The sequence below is a fragment of the Colossoma macropomum genome, unplaced genomic scaffold (genome assembly GCF_904425465.1).
Source record: "Colossoma macropomum unplaced genomic scaffold, Colossoma_macropomum, whole genome shotgun sequence".
NCBI lineage: Eukaryota > Metazoa > Chordata > Actinopteri > Characiformes > Serrasalmidae > Colossoma > Colossoma macropomum.
In genome coordinates, this window is record NW_023494805.1 from 16,971,962 (window position 1) to 16,988,872 (window position 16,911).

At 38.3% G+C, this 16,911-nt stretch overlaps 1 protein-coding gene across 1 annotated transcript; it reads right to left on the reverse strand.

Moving 5' to 3' along the window:
- Positions 1-7,769: 7,769 nt before the first annotated feature.
- Positions 7,770-16,848, reverse strand: LOC118826031. The gene is made up of 9 exons (XM_036596909.1): positions 16,167-16,848; positions 15,086-15,278; positions 14,710-14,823; positions 12,272-12,370; positions 11,817-11,930; positions 11,366-11,479; positions 10,916-11,029; positions 7,874-7,953; positions 7,770-7,783 (listed from the first exon to the last, which is right to left on the reverse strand). Exons 2-8 carry the CDS (start codon positions 15,203-15,205, stop codon positions 7,930-7,932), a joined length of 699 nt encoding a protein of 232 aa, XP_036452802.1. The 5' UTR covers positions 15,206-15,278; positions 16,167-16,848; the 3' UTR covers positions 7,770-7,783; positions 7,874-7,929.
- Positions 16,849-16,911: the final 63 nt, after the last annotated feature.

The following is a 16,911-nucleotide window of genomic DNA, read 5'->3' on the forward strand; positions in this document are numbered from 1 at the left end:
GTAGGCAGGAGCCTGACCCAATGTCCATTGCTGCCCCACATTGTCAAATCATGGTTAGACCTGATTGATGTGCAGTCAGTGAGATCTCCAGCCTGTATCTGGAGGCAGAGCTTATAGTTGGTAATACAGTCTGAGGACCTTTAAAATCTTTAAAAGGGTCATTGTTGTCAGAAGGCCAATATAACCAAAATATTGTAGGCTATGTCAGATACATTTACATAGCGATTACACTGTGCATGTGAACTAGCCCAGGTGACTTTGAAGAAGCCTCAAACCAAGATGAAGCAACTTTATGACAAGAAGGCAGTAGCACATTCGTTTAAAGAGGGAGATTTTGGTTTCATTACCTGTCGCTGGTGTGTCTCTTACAACAAAGTTTTTTGGCCCATATCTGGTGGAACAAAAAATAAGTAAGTAAAAAGTAAGTAAGTGTGTTGTCTGTGCACCAGATTGTAAAAGACAGATCAGGTTGTGCCACATAAACATGTTGAAGGCATATCATTCAAAGGATGAGTGTGGTTCTGTACAGCTTCAGATTTGTCAGCTTTTGTAACATCTGACTATATTGTACAGTATAAATTTTTGCCTTTTGGACTTAAGGATGCGCCTGCATTGTTTCAAAGACTTGCTTATACTGTCCTGGCAAGCGAACAGCCTATTAGATGATTTGGTAATTCATTCATCTGACTGGCCTAGCCATTTAAGAACCTTAGAGACTGTTTTTAAGAGATTATCTCAGGCCTCTTTGACCCTCAACTTGGACAAATGTGAATTTGCACAATCATTAATGCATGGTAATGCTATCATTACCAACCTAGGCAACAGGTTGGACATGGGAAAGTGTTTCATTGCTATGACAGGATACTATCATGGGTTCTGTAAAAATTTCTCTATGGTAGCTGGACCGTTGACTTTGCTGTTAAGCCCCAGTAAAATGTTCATGTGGTCCCCAGACTGCCAGCATACTTTATTGGGTACTGCACCAGTGCTTGCTGCTTCTCACTTCTCCAAACACACTTTGTGTGTTTCCAGGAAAACCGAGGCAGTGTGTGAGGAACTCATGATGCTAAAGAGATGGAACAGGGAATGCTGCAGGCTTCTTTAAACGACCATTCGACCAGACACAACCTGATCAAGAAACGTAGCTGGAGTGACTGAAGTTCACTTTTCCCCAAAGTTAACAGAAACATCATGTTTCAGATGCTATTCAGTCTCACATGGTTGACTTTTTTGTTTTAAGTGCAAAATGTTTGAATTCCTTATCCAATTAATGTCTGCTGATATAGCATGGAGAAGACATGCAATATCTGAAGGTGATACAGGTGCTCTGCTCTACAATGATTCTACAGTGAATGTTAGCACACATTCAAATTTGTACGTCTGGTTCAGCGGTGTGTAACCAGACATATGTCACCATTTGTCACCATTTGTTTATAGTAGTACAACTAGCTTTTATGGGTTATAGCAATTCCCATAAAAATTAAACATCTTAATAGCAGTCCCAAGCAATTATATTCCATATATTCCATACATTTCATAGCAATTCCCATAAAAATTAAACATTTTAATACCAGTCCCAAGCGCTTGTGGACATGCATATGCTGGGCAAATTATAACACAAGATTAGTCTGTAAATGATATTGCTCAGGGTTTAAGCTCACAGTCACTCCTTTGCAGTCACACAAAATCATAATACTGTAAAACAAGCCTGGTTTGGATTATAGACAATGACAAGCTTTAGGTCATTTAAGCTGGTCAAAAACTTGTTCAGGCCCATAACGTTCTGTCACGATTTGTGTCATAATTTTGTTAATATACATCATGATATGATGTTGCTGCATCTGTGCATCCAAAAGTATATAGTAAATGAATGTACCACATACAGATGCAGAAATGTAAGACAACCCCATTTCCAAAAAAGTTGGGATGCTGTGCAAAATGTAAATAAAAACAAAATGCAATTATGTGCAAATCATTTAAACCGTGTGTTTATTTGAAAACAGTACAAAGACAATATATCAAATGTTGAAATTGAGAAATTTTATTGTTTTTTGAAAAATATATGTCCATTTTGAATTTGATGCCAACAACATGTTCCAAAAAAGTTGGGACGGGGGCCACAAAAGGCTGGTAAAGTTGTGTAACGCTAAAAAACACCTGGAGGTTAATTGCCAACAGGTCAGTAATATGATTGGGTATAAAAAAGCATCCCAGAGAGGCTGAGTCTTTCAGAAGTAAAGATGAGGAGGGGTTCACCACTCTGTGAAAGACTGCACAAGCAAATAGTGCAACATATGAAAACTTTTGCTTTTCATCATCCCTGGGGGGAATCAGGAAGTAAAAAAGCTGAGCTTGCATGTGAAATTGTATACACGACAAACCGGAGCTAAACATATTCGGCACTTGTGGATTTGGTGTGAGGGGGTGGGGGATCCTCTGCTATCAAGGACCAACAAACTCAATTTCATACAGTTTGTGAAATGCTACTGGAACATTCAGTGGGACCATATTCTATGGTCAGATGAGACCAAATAAAGGTTTTTGGCAACAAACACTAGAGGTGAGTTTAGCATGGATGCAGAAAACCTTATCCCCAATGTAAAGTATAGTGGTGGATCTGTGATATTGTAGGCCTGTTTTTCTTCTAAAGGCCCTGGACAATTTATTTGAAGACATGGTATTAAAGACTCTATCAAGTACCAGCAGAAATAAAATCACTACCTGACTGCCTCAGTCAGGAAGCTTAAACTGGGGCATAGTTTGCATCTTCCAGCAGGACAATGATCCAAAGCACACCTTAAAATCAACATATGAATGGCTCACTGACCACAGCATTAAGATATTGCCACGGCAACCCCAGTCCCCTGACCTAAACCCATAGAAAACCCATCTGTGGGATGAGCTGAACACCAACACTTCTAAAAATATGTTCAAATTAAAAGTTACAGGATAAGTAAGGGTAAAATAAATGCTGAATACATTATACAGTTATCACCAAAATCTCTGTAGATATGATGGTGGATGCTCTATTGTGACTGAAGTATATAGGGTCACACAAGTTAGAAGTACTAACACAGTTCTACTTCTAATGAAAAACATGCAGACACAAAAGAAAAGATATGAGGTTGATATATTATTCAATGGAACCTATGGATTTCACTAACCTTATGGTATTTCTACCATATATTATTAATTATAATAATCTTGACTAATGAAATTGGGTTACAATTCAAGAATTATGAAATAACTATGAAATTAAAGTATTTCATAATAAACTATGAAAGTATTTTTCACAGTTTGATTAAAAGGACAGTCATTGATTCAGCATCTAAACTCAGGGTGATTGGTGGTGCCATCTTGGCCTTTCTTATCTGTTTTAAGACCAGATGTCTTTCTCTCTGTAGGAAAATGAGATGTGTGCATGAAAGAGGGAGAGGAATTTCCAAAAGTCTGTGTAAATAAACTGTGCAAAAAATGTTTGAATGTTTGTAATTTGTATGACTATATATATATATATATATATATATATATATATATATATATATATATATATATGCCAAGCATAAAAGCTTCTATTATCAAATCTACAGAGACATTCATAATACCTAGATAATGTGCTCAGTATTTATTTCAATCTCATTTCCTTTCCCTAGTAATCATGTTTCTTCCAAGTAGCTTTATGTAACCGTAGTGTGAAATTAGAATACTTTTAGACCTAATTATCTGTAAACTCAGTACTTTCTTGTGATAGTTACTATTGGAACTGTAATAATGTATATTTGTGTGAAATTGCATGCATATAACGTTCTTTGACTTAAGTGGCAACAACGCACAGAATCTCTGTGAAGTTAATTTGCGATGAAACGTGAGAAGCTCAGCAGACAAAGAAATTGCATATTCATTAGAAATTCATTAGAATGCTCCCGCCTTAGCTCCATCCATCAGAGTTCCGGTCTTATAACTGGGAGACAGTCAGCCACTCGGTGTGAAGGGGAGACAGAGAATGACCATATAATGCTGAAGAAACAAGAAGCCCTCTCCCAAAATGCATTGTAAATAAAAATACATTGTAAATCTGCAGATTTTAGTTTTATTTTGTTTCATGTCTCAGTTCGTCGTGTCTTTGTTCAGTTCGTTTTGTTTTCACTCACTCAATAATCTTGAAGAAGTGTTGCAAACTGTTCGGCTCACTGCATTTGCACATTGAATAGACCACCCTAGCTGCGTCTGTTTTAATTTGGTTGATTCATTTTGAAAGTTATATTGGCAACGATAGGTCACCAGAGGCCAACATGAGCCAGCTGGTAGCTTGCCTTGCCCATCAAGGTCCGGTCAGATGCGACACACCCAAAGTTTGGGAAAACCCTAACCTGAGAAAAACTTAGCTATTTATGTATATATTTATAAGTGGCTTTATCCTGCTACATGCTGTAAAACTCTTGGCCTGGTGCACCAGAACACATCTGCCAAGAGGTCGAAAATGCTTTAGCTGTTTGGCTAGAATTGCTTTAAAAAAGGAGTTTCATGAAGTGAAAAAATGTAACGAGAAAGAAATGATTTCAGTGTTAACATCATGTTTCTGTTTCTCCTCCTGTTTTTAGTTTTTATTTCACTTGTCCAAGCTGGGCATGCTCAAGGTGATTTATAAATAGTGAAAAATTTATATTATGTGTGCTTATCTGCTTTGTGTGAGAGCTAATTGTGAAAAATAGAATGTCATACAGAAATTGAATTCTGTGTGGTGATAGATGTGTTTGCTGTTTGATTTTTACAGTGTGGTTTAAACCAGTTCTGACTGTGCAGCCTAAATGGGCAAAAATATTCAGTGGAGAGACCGTCACACTCACATGTTCCATTGCAGGACAGAGAGTAAATGACTGGAAACACTACTGGTACAGTGGTGACACCAAACTTCACTCCTCTGATGAAAAATCTTACATCATAAGAGACATTAAAGTGCAGCAGAGTTTAAAATACAAATGTTTTGGTTTTGGGAATCATGACCAAAGAGCCTCTCAATGAAGTGATGAAGTGACTCTCACAGTGATAGGTACTCTCACAGTGATGATTTCTGGCCTTGTGTTTTTTTTATTTTTACTATTGTGAAATAAACTTTGAAATATAATCCTATAATCCTTCTGATGTGTTCCAAAAGAATGAATAAATGAAAAAAGGAATAAAGTAAAGAGGTATCAGAAAAGTACATAGAAAAAAAAAAAAGATTTGGGAAGTAAATCAATCTATCCAAATATAAATAAATCTAAATACAGATTTAAATAAAAAATATAGAATTAAATAAATGCACAACAATATAAAAAAAATCATTACAGTTATGTCTAATTTTATTTATTTATTTGGTTGCTTATTATGTTGCTGCTGCTCATATATTTATTTTCATTTTGGTTATTTATTGGCTTATTTATTATTCTGGCACATTTCATCCACCATACAATATAATATAACTTTCTAATTAACATAGCTAAAATTGAGCATTAAGCAATTGAGCAATTCTCAGAGCGGTGTGTGTTTGGCTGTTTTACAGTAATATCAATGTGATGTAATTATACAGAGAGACCAAAAGCTTCACTGATCCCGATACCTACAGGACAGATGTTTACTGGGGAGAAAGTAACTCTCAGATGTGACATACAAGGACACACAGACACTGAGTGGAGCTACAGCTGGTATAAAGATGGTGACAGTAACCATCCAGTTTATTCCTCTGATTGGAAAACACAATATTCATTCAGTGTTGTAGAGTCTGACATTGGTAAATACACCTGTAGAGGAGAGAGGTGTGTGTGTGTCTGTGTGTTATCAAAATGTTTAAAAATCTAAACCCCCATTTGATTATTTTGCTTCTTGTGCGGGATCATGACATTCCACACATTGGTTAATCATCTAGTTAGTCAGCATAGTTTAATTTCAGTGACTGCATTTTTGATGCACAATTCTGAAACATCAAACTCCTTTTTAAACCCTTTTGAAGGCCTTGGCATAGCCAAAGTAGTGACATTTGAACTGCACAATAGCACACAAACTTAAACATAGCATGTATTAATGTCTAATTTATTCAAACTGACTGATATTAAAAGTATGGATGTATGCCTTAAGATTGAGTTATCCCTTCTGAGCAACAGACAATGTTTTTTCAGAAGTGCTCCTGAGCCCATGCAGTGATTTCCACTATAGAATCGTGTCTGATTTAAATGAAGCGCCATCTGAGGACTCGAAGATCATGGCAAGACAATATTGGTTTGGCTGAGATTTTCAGGTTCAGGTCCAGGAATCTGTACCGTGATTAATCAGAATCAGAATCAGAATCAAGCTTTATTGGCCAGGTATGCTTACACATACAAGGAATTTGGTTTTGGTTACAGGAGCTCACAGTGCACAGTATCAGACAGACATTTACATGCAATGAATAAAATAAAATATAAATATAAAATAAAATACAATCAAATATAAAAAATAAAACATGCATTCCTACCATCACTCACTCATACACACACACACGCACACACACACGCACACACACACGCACACACACACACACACGCACACACACACACACGCGCACCCACACACACACACACACACACATACTTGTCTAAGCGCATTTCGGGGACTACCAGCCCAATGCTACAATGTGGGGACTCGCATTTCTAAAGGCTTTAGGAGCAAATAAAAGACAGATTCATGTTTCAACTGGCGTTTTAAAGACGGCTGTCACTTCAAAATAACGAAAATACGTTAATAAAACAATGTGACATTTTCCTACATTCTGGGGACAATTTCCGGTATTCAAAGCATGTGGGGACCAGCAGATACACACACACAACTTTCTGGTATTTTGTACAATGTAGGTACTTGTGAACAATCTGGGGACAAAATGTTATGAACAGCTGAAATGCACCTATAAGGTATATTTGTAACAAAAGACAACTGATGTAGACATATGAATAACAGGTCTTTTAATTGTTTCTTTTTAAACCAGTTTTTTGCCGTTTGTGATACAGTATTTCTGCACAGATAATTAATGACTGCTTTTTAAATCTAAAGCAATCATAAGCAATACTAAATACTTAAGCTGCCAGTAAAAAAATAATAAGTATTTAAAAAAATGCTCAAAAAGATGTTTTGTCAAGAGAACTTTGGTAAAGACAGTGGTTCTATATAGAACTATGATTCATGGTAAATGGTTATTCAGACTGTGTTGCATGTGGTTCTATAAAAGAACTTAAAAATGGTTCTGTATAGTACAAAAAGGGTTCTACAAGTGTGTTGATGTCAAGCTTGTAGCAGAACTCTATTTGGTGCTATACAGAACCATTTTAAAATGGTTCATTAATAGAACCATAAACAACACATTCTCCAAACTGAAAAACCATTTCACCATGTGACGAAACATTTAAGCATGCAGATGGCTCTTTGTGTTTTTACTAAAGAACCCTTGAAGAACCATTTTTTTCAAAGATTGACATCAAATAAAATATACAATGAAATAAAACCCTTTTTTTCTGTTGGAACTATCAATGAACATAAAAAAACAAAGACTGTGCAAACGACATTTGTTCTGGTTTACATTTTCCTTTTAAGTGCAGTGATTCTGTTCTTTACAAAGAACATCTCGGTCTTTCAGTGCAACAGGATCAGCTTTTATACAAGCCTCACTTTCTTTTTTTTCCTGGCACTGTGCAAGTTTTAATGAACCTGTTCAGATGTTTTTCAACTGCTTTCACTTCACCGGTCTCCCACTTCTTTCTCTCAACCATCTTTACACCTGAATAAATGCAGAACATTATTAGTCAAAACATACAATGTCTTTCAATGTCATAAAAGCTTGCCATCATGTTTATTTATCAGACAATACCTTTGGGAACTGATGTGGTTCAGCCAAGGTCTCCTGGGCTTGCTGTGTAGACGGTTCTAAGTCCGGTTCTGCTCCAGGATCTACATAAACCCAAACGAAACACACTCTTTTTGAAAATACTTTAAATAGCTAAGGACATGCCAAAATAATAATAATAATAATAATAAAAATAATACTATATAAATGCATTTCCTGATGAAAATGCAGAGTGATTGCTGAGATAAGTCCTAAGTGAATGCTAGAGTGTTGCTATGTCATTGATGTGGTCTTGCTATGTGGTTCTTAAGGTGCTGCTAGATGGTTGCAAACTACCACCTATACTGGGCAGCAGGGATATAGGACAATGTTGAAGGTGGATTATCACACAGGTGACAATGGCATTGACATCAGTTCAACTGTGCAGAAGAAGCCAATGGTAAACCACTTCTGTACTCTACCAAGAAAATCACATGGATAGGAACAACAAAATGTTTGGTATTATCTTGCACTCAACTTATTATTGGGGAAGAGCTGAGGATTCCTCTGAGTACACCTTGCTTGCATGACACAGCTAGGTCAAAGATTTTTGCTTTAGCTGATGAGCAAGAAAAGAGAATTCAAAGCTACAAGTGAAACTTGGAATGTCTGAAGCAGGAATCATGGCAAGCTGGAAAAGAAACACAGTCTACTAGTCAGGTAATGAACAACAAAGAAGAAATGGAGTGGCTTTTATTGTCAACAAGGATGTCAACAAGACCATTATTGGATGCAATTCTGTGAATGACTGACTGATGTCAATCCAATTTCATGCATAACCATTCAACATTCCATTCATCCAGGTTTACTCCCCAACAACAGATGCTAATGAAGAAGAAATGAAAAAGTTTTATGTTGAAGCTCAGGCTGAAATTGACAGGACCTGCAAATAAGTTATCCTGCTGGTGACTGGAATACCAAATATAAAATAAACTATGAAATAAAGATCAATCAACAACATCTTACCTGATGTATGCTAGATTATGGTTCCACGGCAAGCAAGTTAGACAAAGCTACATTGTGTCATCATACCTGTTCAACCTGTATGCTGAACATATAATGAGAGACGCAGGACTAGAGGAAAATGATTGAGGATTCAAAACTGGTGGAAGATATCAATAACCTTCAATATGCGGATGACACGACATTCACAGCAGAAAATCAGGAAGACCTAAAGGCCCTTATAAGAAAGGTTAAAGAACAGAGTGAAAAGATGGAACTTAAGACCAAGGTTAGGACAATAAGAAAGAGCACTAACTGTATCACTGATGGAGAAGATGTCAAAGAGATGGACAGCTTTTGCCAACTTTAACTGATTAACAACAAAGGATCCAGCAGTCAAACTGGAAAAGATGTTCAAATGCAAAAATCTGTCTCTCCACATAAAGATCACACCTGTCCAGACTGGTCATCTCTGTGGCTCTTTATGAATATGAAAGCTGGTCAGTAAAAAAGGTGGGAAATACTGATGCATTTGAACTGCTGGCAAAGTCTTTTGAGGGAACGTTGGATGCCAAAGGAAACAAAACAATGGGCCCTTGACCAAATCAAGCCTCAACTTTCAAAGTCCAGATAATAAACTGACACTCTCTTTGGGATTTGGGAATATTCTGAGAAGAACCACTGGAAAAGACAATGATGCTTGGAAGAGTTGGGAAGTGGAGCCCAAGCAAGAAGATACAATCCAAGGAACAATGAACGAGGCCATTATAAAGCCTGAACACCCGAACAGAAGACCAGGATATTCTGGAGAAACACCATCCATATGGTCTCCAGGGGTTGGAAACAATTTGACAGCACTTAACAATAATATAGGGGGCTAATATGTGCTAAGGATCTTACACCAAGCAGTCTCTTTTTCCTTATATCTATTAAACAGGAAAACATTTACTGATTTTTCATCCTGATTTTGAAAGTTACCATATTTTTAAAATGTGGTCAATGTGTTTTAAATGTGTTTCAAAGTGATTACAGCATAACTGTGCCTCTATATAAAACAACTACTAATGAGTACATTTCCTGGCAAAAACTACACTATGAACACAAAAAACCCACCCCAAACAACACCTTAACACAGTTATTGAAAAGTACAGGCTAAGGGACAGACACTGAACAAATACAACATCTTGCATCATTTCAGCTAGTTGGCCAAAGGCCAAATTTGACCTTTAGAGCAGGGGTATTTAATTAAAATTCAATAAGGTCCAGTTAACGAAAATCAAGCAAAGGTCCAGAACATCATAATGTCCAACTTCCATTATGATTCAGTGCCATGTACTGTTCACTGAAGTAGCCTAGTAGGTATATCAACATCTTATGTAGTCTACAACTGAATGTCAAATCAAGTAAAGTACAATTCAGTAATATTTCAACATTTTATTGTCAGTTTTCTCTTTTTAGATCACGCCATGTGAAGTAACTTCCCTCTGACTCACTTTCTTCTCCAACTGCTTTGTCTTGCCTTGTCCCTCCCCTGTGTGGCTTCACTCCCTCGAGTCTCTGTGCTCATTGTAATGCACAGATCTGATTGGCTGAGTAGCATCACGTGTGATATTTACAACGCCTGTGATTGGTCTGTGAGTTTTCTGGGCCGCTAAAACGGTACCATAATGACTAGAAATGATACGCCGATTAAAATAGGACCAACCCAATAAAATTAAATAATTATCCAGAATTTATCAGTTATGGGTCCAGTCAGTATGGAACAACGTCTGGGTCTGGACTCGGACCGCAGTCCACCTATTAGTGACCTCTACTTTAGGGTGATTATACAGATCTATGAAAACTGAAAACTGAAATTGTTAAGGTGGCTCTACCAAATGGCTTCAATGCAAGGTACACAGGAGATTTATAATTTTAATTTGTGTTCATTTTTATATAGATCGGTGAGAAAAATTATTTAAATCCACTGAGACTGCAGGAGTGAGTGCTTTCTAATCTTTTGCCAAACCTAGTAAATTACAGTGTACATTGTGGGGACTTAACCTTTACCATGCAAAAAATATAAGAAAATTAGCAGTTTCATACCTCGTTACAGAAAGTAGACTCATGCTGTGAATGCTGGGTGTGATGGTGATCGTCTCCAGAGGTACCATCTGACTCCAGACGATTACTGGCTGCTTCCGTTCCATTTTTTGTCATCTGAAATAGACAAAACATTACCAATAAGCCCAAAAGTAAAAGCAATGTTGACATACTACAACTAAGCTGAACGCTGTCAAGTTGTAGAAAGTATTTTTAGGCTAAACACACCAACCAAAAAATATTTCTAGATTAAAATGATAATATTTTAAAGTAGATGCCTTGTGAGGACTTTGTGTAAAACCTTCACTTTTAAAGACAGTGTGGGGACTCAGTGGGGGAAGGGCACCACTAGTCAATTGAAAATCTTTTGCCAACCGTGGTAGATTACAGTGTACATTGTGGGGACTTGACGTTTACCATACAAAAAATATAAGAAAATTAGCAGTTTCATACCTCGTTACAGAAAGTAGACTCATGCTGTGAATGCTGGGTGTGATGGTGATCGTCTCCAGAGGTACCATCTGACTCCAGACGATTACTGGCTGCTTCCGTTCCATTTTTTGTCATCTGAAATAGACAAAACAATTACCAATAAGCCCAAAAGTAAAAGCAATGTTGACATACTACAACTAAGCTGAACGCTGTCAAGTTGTAGAAAGTATTTTTAGGCTAAACACACCAACCAAAAAATATTTCTAGATTAAAATGATAATATTTTAAAGTAGATGCCTTGTGAGGACTTTGTGTAAAACCTTCACTTTTAAAGACAATGTGGGGACTCAGTGGGGGAAGGGCACCACTAGTCAATTGAAAATCTTTTGCCAACCGTGGTAGATTACAGTGTACATTGTGGGGACTTGACGTTTACCATACAAAAAATATAAGAAAATTAGCAGTTTCATACCTCGTTACAGAAAGTAGACTCATGCTGTGAATGCTGGGTGTGATGGTGATCGTCTCCAGAGGTACCATCTGACTCCAGACGATTACTGGCTGCTTCCGTTCCATTTTTTGTCATCTGAAATAGACAAAACAATTACCAATAAGCCCAAAAGTAAAAGCAATGCTGACATACTACAACTAAGCTGAACGCTGTCAAGTTGTAGAAAGTATTTTTAGGCTAAACACACCAACCAAAAAATATTTCTAGATTAAAATGATAATATTTTAAAGTAGATGCCTTGTGAGGACTTTGTGTAAAACCTTCACTTTTAAAGACAGTGTGGGGACTCAGTGGGAGAAGGGCACCACTAGTCAATTGAAAATCTTTTGCCAACAAAGGTAGATGAGATTACAGTGTACATTGTGGGGACCTGACGTTTACCATGTAAAAATATAAGAAAATAAGCAGTTTCATACCTCGTTACAGAAAGTAGACTCATGCTGTGATGCTGTGCCTGCAGAGGCACCATCTGACTCCAGACGATTACTTCCTGCTTCCATTTCATTTTTTGTCATCTGAAATAGACAAAACAATTACCAATAAACACATTTTGCTAGTTCAAAGCCTGCATTCAATATACTGTAAAATAAGGAGAGATCACAGAACAGAAAACAGGAAAAGAATGCTGATAACACTAGATCACTTCTGTTTTACTCCAAATAACCCCTGCCACACCACAATAAATTTAATAATGAGCTTTCCATGATCCTTGACCCAGCTGAAGAGGAGGTTGCTACAAGTTACAAGGCAAGGGTTGCAAGATTGGAAACACAAAGATGGCACAGGGTGGACACTGAATGCACTTTTACAAAATGTTGCATGGTAGCTTTACAGAATCGAGGTCTAAAGCCAATGGCTCAGCAGCCCAAGAGCAGTAAACAGACAGCAGTGAAAGAGCTTGCTACTGTAGATGCTGGTCCCAAAAAAGGGAATGTAAACAATGGATCTGTAATATTGACGTGACACTGAGTGAAATGGAGCTGTGGAAGAGCAACAGTGACACAGAAAAAGCAAGAAGAAAGAACTTCAGTGCAACAGTGTTAAGGAAAGAGCTGGAGGAAATGAGATTAGCATTAGCAGACTCAGAGCACAGTGAAGCTGCAGTGTTACAGCTGATGAGTGGTATGAGTGAGATGAGATGGCATGCAGGAGCATCACAGACACCTTAGAATGGAAGAAACTGGAGTAAAAAAATAGCATTAGTGAAACATGGAGTAAAGCTGGTATACATGATTGCTTGGTACTTTCTCTAAGCGGCAAGATGAGACATTCCTCAGCACCATTAATGAGACACTAGAAAAGAAGTAGCTGGAGTAAATTCAATTAGGATAAGTAACCGTACAATGTAACTGAGGTACAGCATCACATCTGTATCACTGTTGAGTTGTTAGAGAAGAGAGCATTCTGGAGGAGAATCTGAAAAAGACCAATTATAGTATACAAAACGAGAAATATATGACATGAACAGCACAGAGAAGGCATCTTGTAACAGTACTGAGATAACCCTGGTAAAGGAGTAAATGAAGTTAGGTTTAGAAAACGAACAGCAAATGGTGCAGCATCATGAGATGGATGGGTCAGCCGAGCATAGTCTGCATGAGAGAAGCTCAACAGGTTAGCAAATGCACAGTGTGATCAAGGAATAGCATCTCAGAGGTGTCATGGTTGAAGGCGATGAGGTAGATGTGCATAGTCCACATGAAAAAAGCAGAAGGGATTAATACATGCAAAGCAGGTTTATGGAGCAGCAGTGCATAAATTTCATAACTGAGGTATATGAACAGACATGCACTCTCAGTCTGACATGCACCAGCAGCCTATTAATGACGTCAGTGCCGCTCCGCCACAACAGTGTTTTTGTGAGTTTTATGAGTAAAAACAGCGAAACGCGTACTGCTGGGCAGCAGGAGTTACACTGAATATATAATGACGTTGCCATACTGATAATAAGGTAATTAAATATGGAAACTTTCAAAATAAAGCCTACCACAGCAATAAGACATGAATGTCGGGTTTATTCACAGAAAAGACAAACAGGCTGCTGCTGAAACTCATGAAAGCCATGCTGACAATTAGAACCGGTCATCAAAAACTGTAATATTGATTAAAACTTATTAAGGATTCTAGGAGCTAATGACAACGTACAGTCACCATAGTACTGATTACTTTTGCCGTCTCATCAACGTCGTCACAACCTCCTAGAAAGTTGTCAGACAACGTTCATACCTTTCTGAAAAATTACATTACAATGTTATGACAATGTAAAGAGCACCAAGCAGACGACGCTGTGGGCATTGAAACAGTAGGTTGTCAAAGTGTAATTGTGTTTGCAGGGCTGTTAGGAATAAAACCTGACGGTTTGGCTTCCTAACGGGAATTGGCTTGATGGTTGCCGTTAGAGACCATTAGGAAATAATCAAACATATGTGGAATCAGTCCCAGAACACCTGATTAAACGATCGGAATCCTTCACACTGTGATATTAACCCATCAGGAAAACACAGAATACCATTAGCCACTACTGAAAACCACCAGAAACCAACAGACACTTTTAATGCGTTCTATGATTTTTATTCAACAGGGAGGTGCATTAAATGTCACTCTCTAGCCATGTTATGGATGAAAAATGGATTAAGTGATGATATCGCTAAATAACAGCAGCCAAAAGTTAATGTGCCATTGGGCTGTTTCAGCCATTGGCAGAGAGCACATGACGTGATTGGGGCTGAGACTGCATCTGTCTGAGAGCGCATGTCTGCAGCCAGACTCTCCTGATACTGGTTGACTACTTTACACATTGTGCAGACTTAGCATTACCTGTGTGAACATGCTTGAATTTTAGCAGTTTGCTTACCTGGACGCCAAAAGCAGATTTGTGCTGTAAATGCTTGGTGCAATGCTGATCATCTCCAGAGGCACCTTCTGACTCCAGATGATTGTTGTCTGCTTCCATTCCACTTTTTGTCACCTGAAATGGACACAACAGTCATTATTAAACACAAAAATAAGAGGGAAATCCTGTTATGGAAACAGCATGCAACATGTTAGCAGTACCATACTGTAACTGATTGGAATTGTTCTGATCATCTCTAGATAGTCTGCATAAACTCAAATTAACAGTATCCTTTAATTTCAAGCTTCCATTTACATTATGGATATGATATCTTAGAAATATATTCACTATTTGGTATTTAATTATCCACAACTGGTACAAGAAGTAACATTCTTACCTCACTCCTCCAGGGACAATCACCATCTCCATAATTATACGTAATCTCCTCTCCAGGTGTTATGTCTCTTAAAGCAAAAAGGCACAAATGTGGCCTTCCCTCCACAATGATTCTCTTCATTTTACAGTTGGGGTTAATGTGGTCGTCATTAACCAGTCTTCCAAGTGTGCCATCATCCCTTGCAGCATCAATGCTGAATTTGAACAAACAGAAGAGTTATTTAGTGACAAAAAGTAATATTTTAGTTGTATAGTTGTAAAATTTAAAAATGTAATGAAAGCAAACAATACACTATTTTCAGTTATTTCACTTAATAATAGTGTCATTATCATTTTGCTCATATTAATATATTATCATTGTTAGACTATTCACAGTTTCAAGTAACTGTGCTCAATATGCGTCTACAGGCAGGGGTGATTATGCATTTTGAGTTAAGGAACATGACATTTTGTTAAATAGAAATAGTAGTGAACTAAAGAAAGACTACAAAGCACAATATGTACGCCATACATAAACAGATTAGAAAATGTGGAAAACAGAGCTGGATAACGGAAATTATACTAAATTTAAAGATGATGCGAACTAAATCCACGTGTGGCTCAGGATCAGGAGGGTCAAGAGGTCATGATCTTAACCAATAACTTTAGAATTACGACCAGCACCTCGCTGGTTCTGATGCGGTGGCCCTTTAAAATCGCGTCAGGGGAAAGTTGCTATACATTTACCGAAAAAGACAACACGACTGAATAAGGCGCATTATAAAAGCTAGCCAGGTTGCTGTTCTGATAAAACACACGTCATCATTAGATGTGATTAAAAACGGAGAGTCGATCACAGTAAATGGCCAACGCGTCTGTAAACAAAACGACGACGCTGCCAAACACCTCGGCGCTGATCACAGATGAATGTTAGATCTTTAAAGGTTTAAATATGAATGAGTCGCAGTAATAAAGCGTTTATAGCCCATCTAACACCAGCCTCCCGTCCCCATCTCCGCTCAGCGCGGCTCTGAGCGCCGCGGCCGAAACCTCCCCACCTTTAACCCCGCAGGCCGAGAGAGAAGAAGGGAAGAGTTACTCACGTCCAGAGCTTTCCGTGCCAGATGAAGTCGAACAGGAACGCTTTCACGGCGCTGTGATAAACCCGCTGTCTTCTCCGACTCTCCTCCGCACTGATCAGGTCTCCTCTGTACTCCAGCACGAACTCTCCTCTCGCGAAGTTCGTCACGGCAAACACTCCCCTGCCTTAATCAGCAACCACAGACCGCGCTAACACGACCTTCTCTGTGTCGAGGTTCAGTCAAAGCTGATCTACCTGCTCTGCTCACCTTTAAACGAACCAATGTACTTCACATCCAGCCCCGCTCTGTCGCGGCCGGCGGTGATGTGGAAAACAGCGTCGTTTGTCGGGCTCTTCCTCCTCATTACCAAGCTTTCACCCTTAAACACTTCACCAGCTTCTCTACGGAAGACGCGTTAAACATTCATAGGCATCGTAGCGCGAACTGTCTCGATAAACGGGCTGATACAGGGAGGCAGGTTAAAGGCCTTAAATGCCCCGTCAGGGCTGAGCTAACAGGCTAGAACAGCCAGCTAACTAGCGCTAGCTAATTAACGAGAACACGGCACTACTGAAACTAAAATCTTAAATTTACAGCACTATTAAGGTTTATATTCGAGCACAGTTTATTAATTAAACATGTAGTCGCTGAAAACATTCCGTCTGATGGTGAAAGTTCACTCACAGAGCTCTCAGGCGCTGGGCTAGCTCGGCACACGTCACTTCGGATTGGGAAACTGCAGCACTGATCAAGGTGATACCTCATT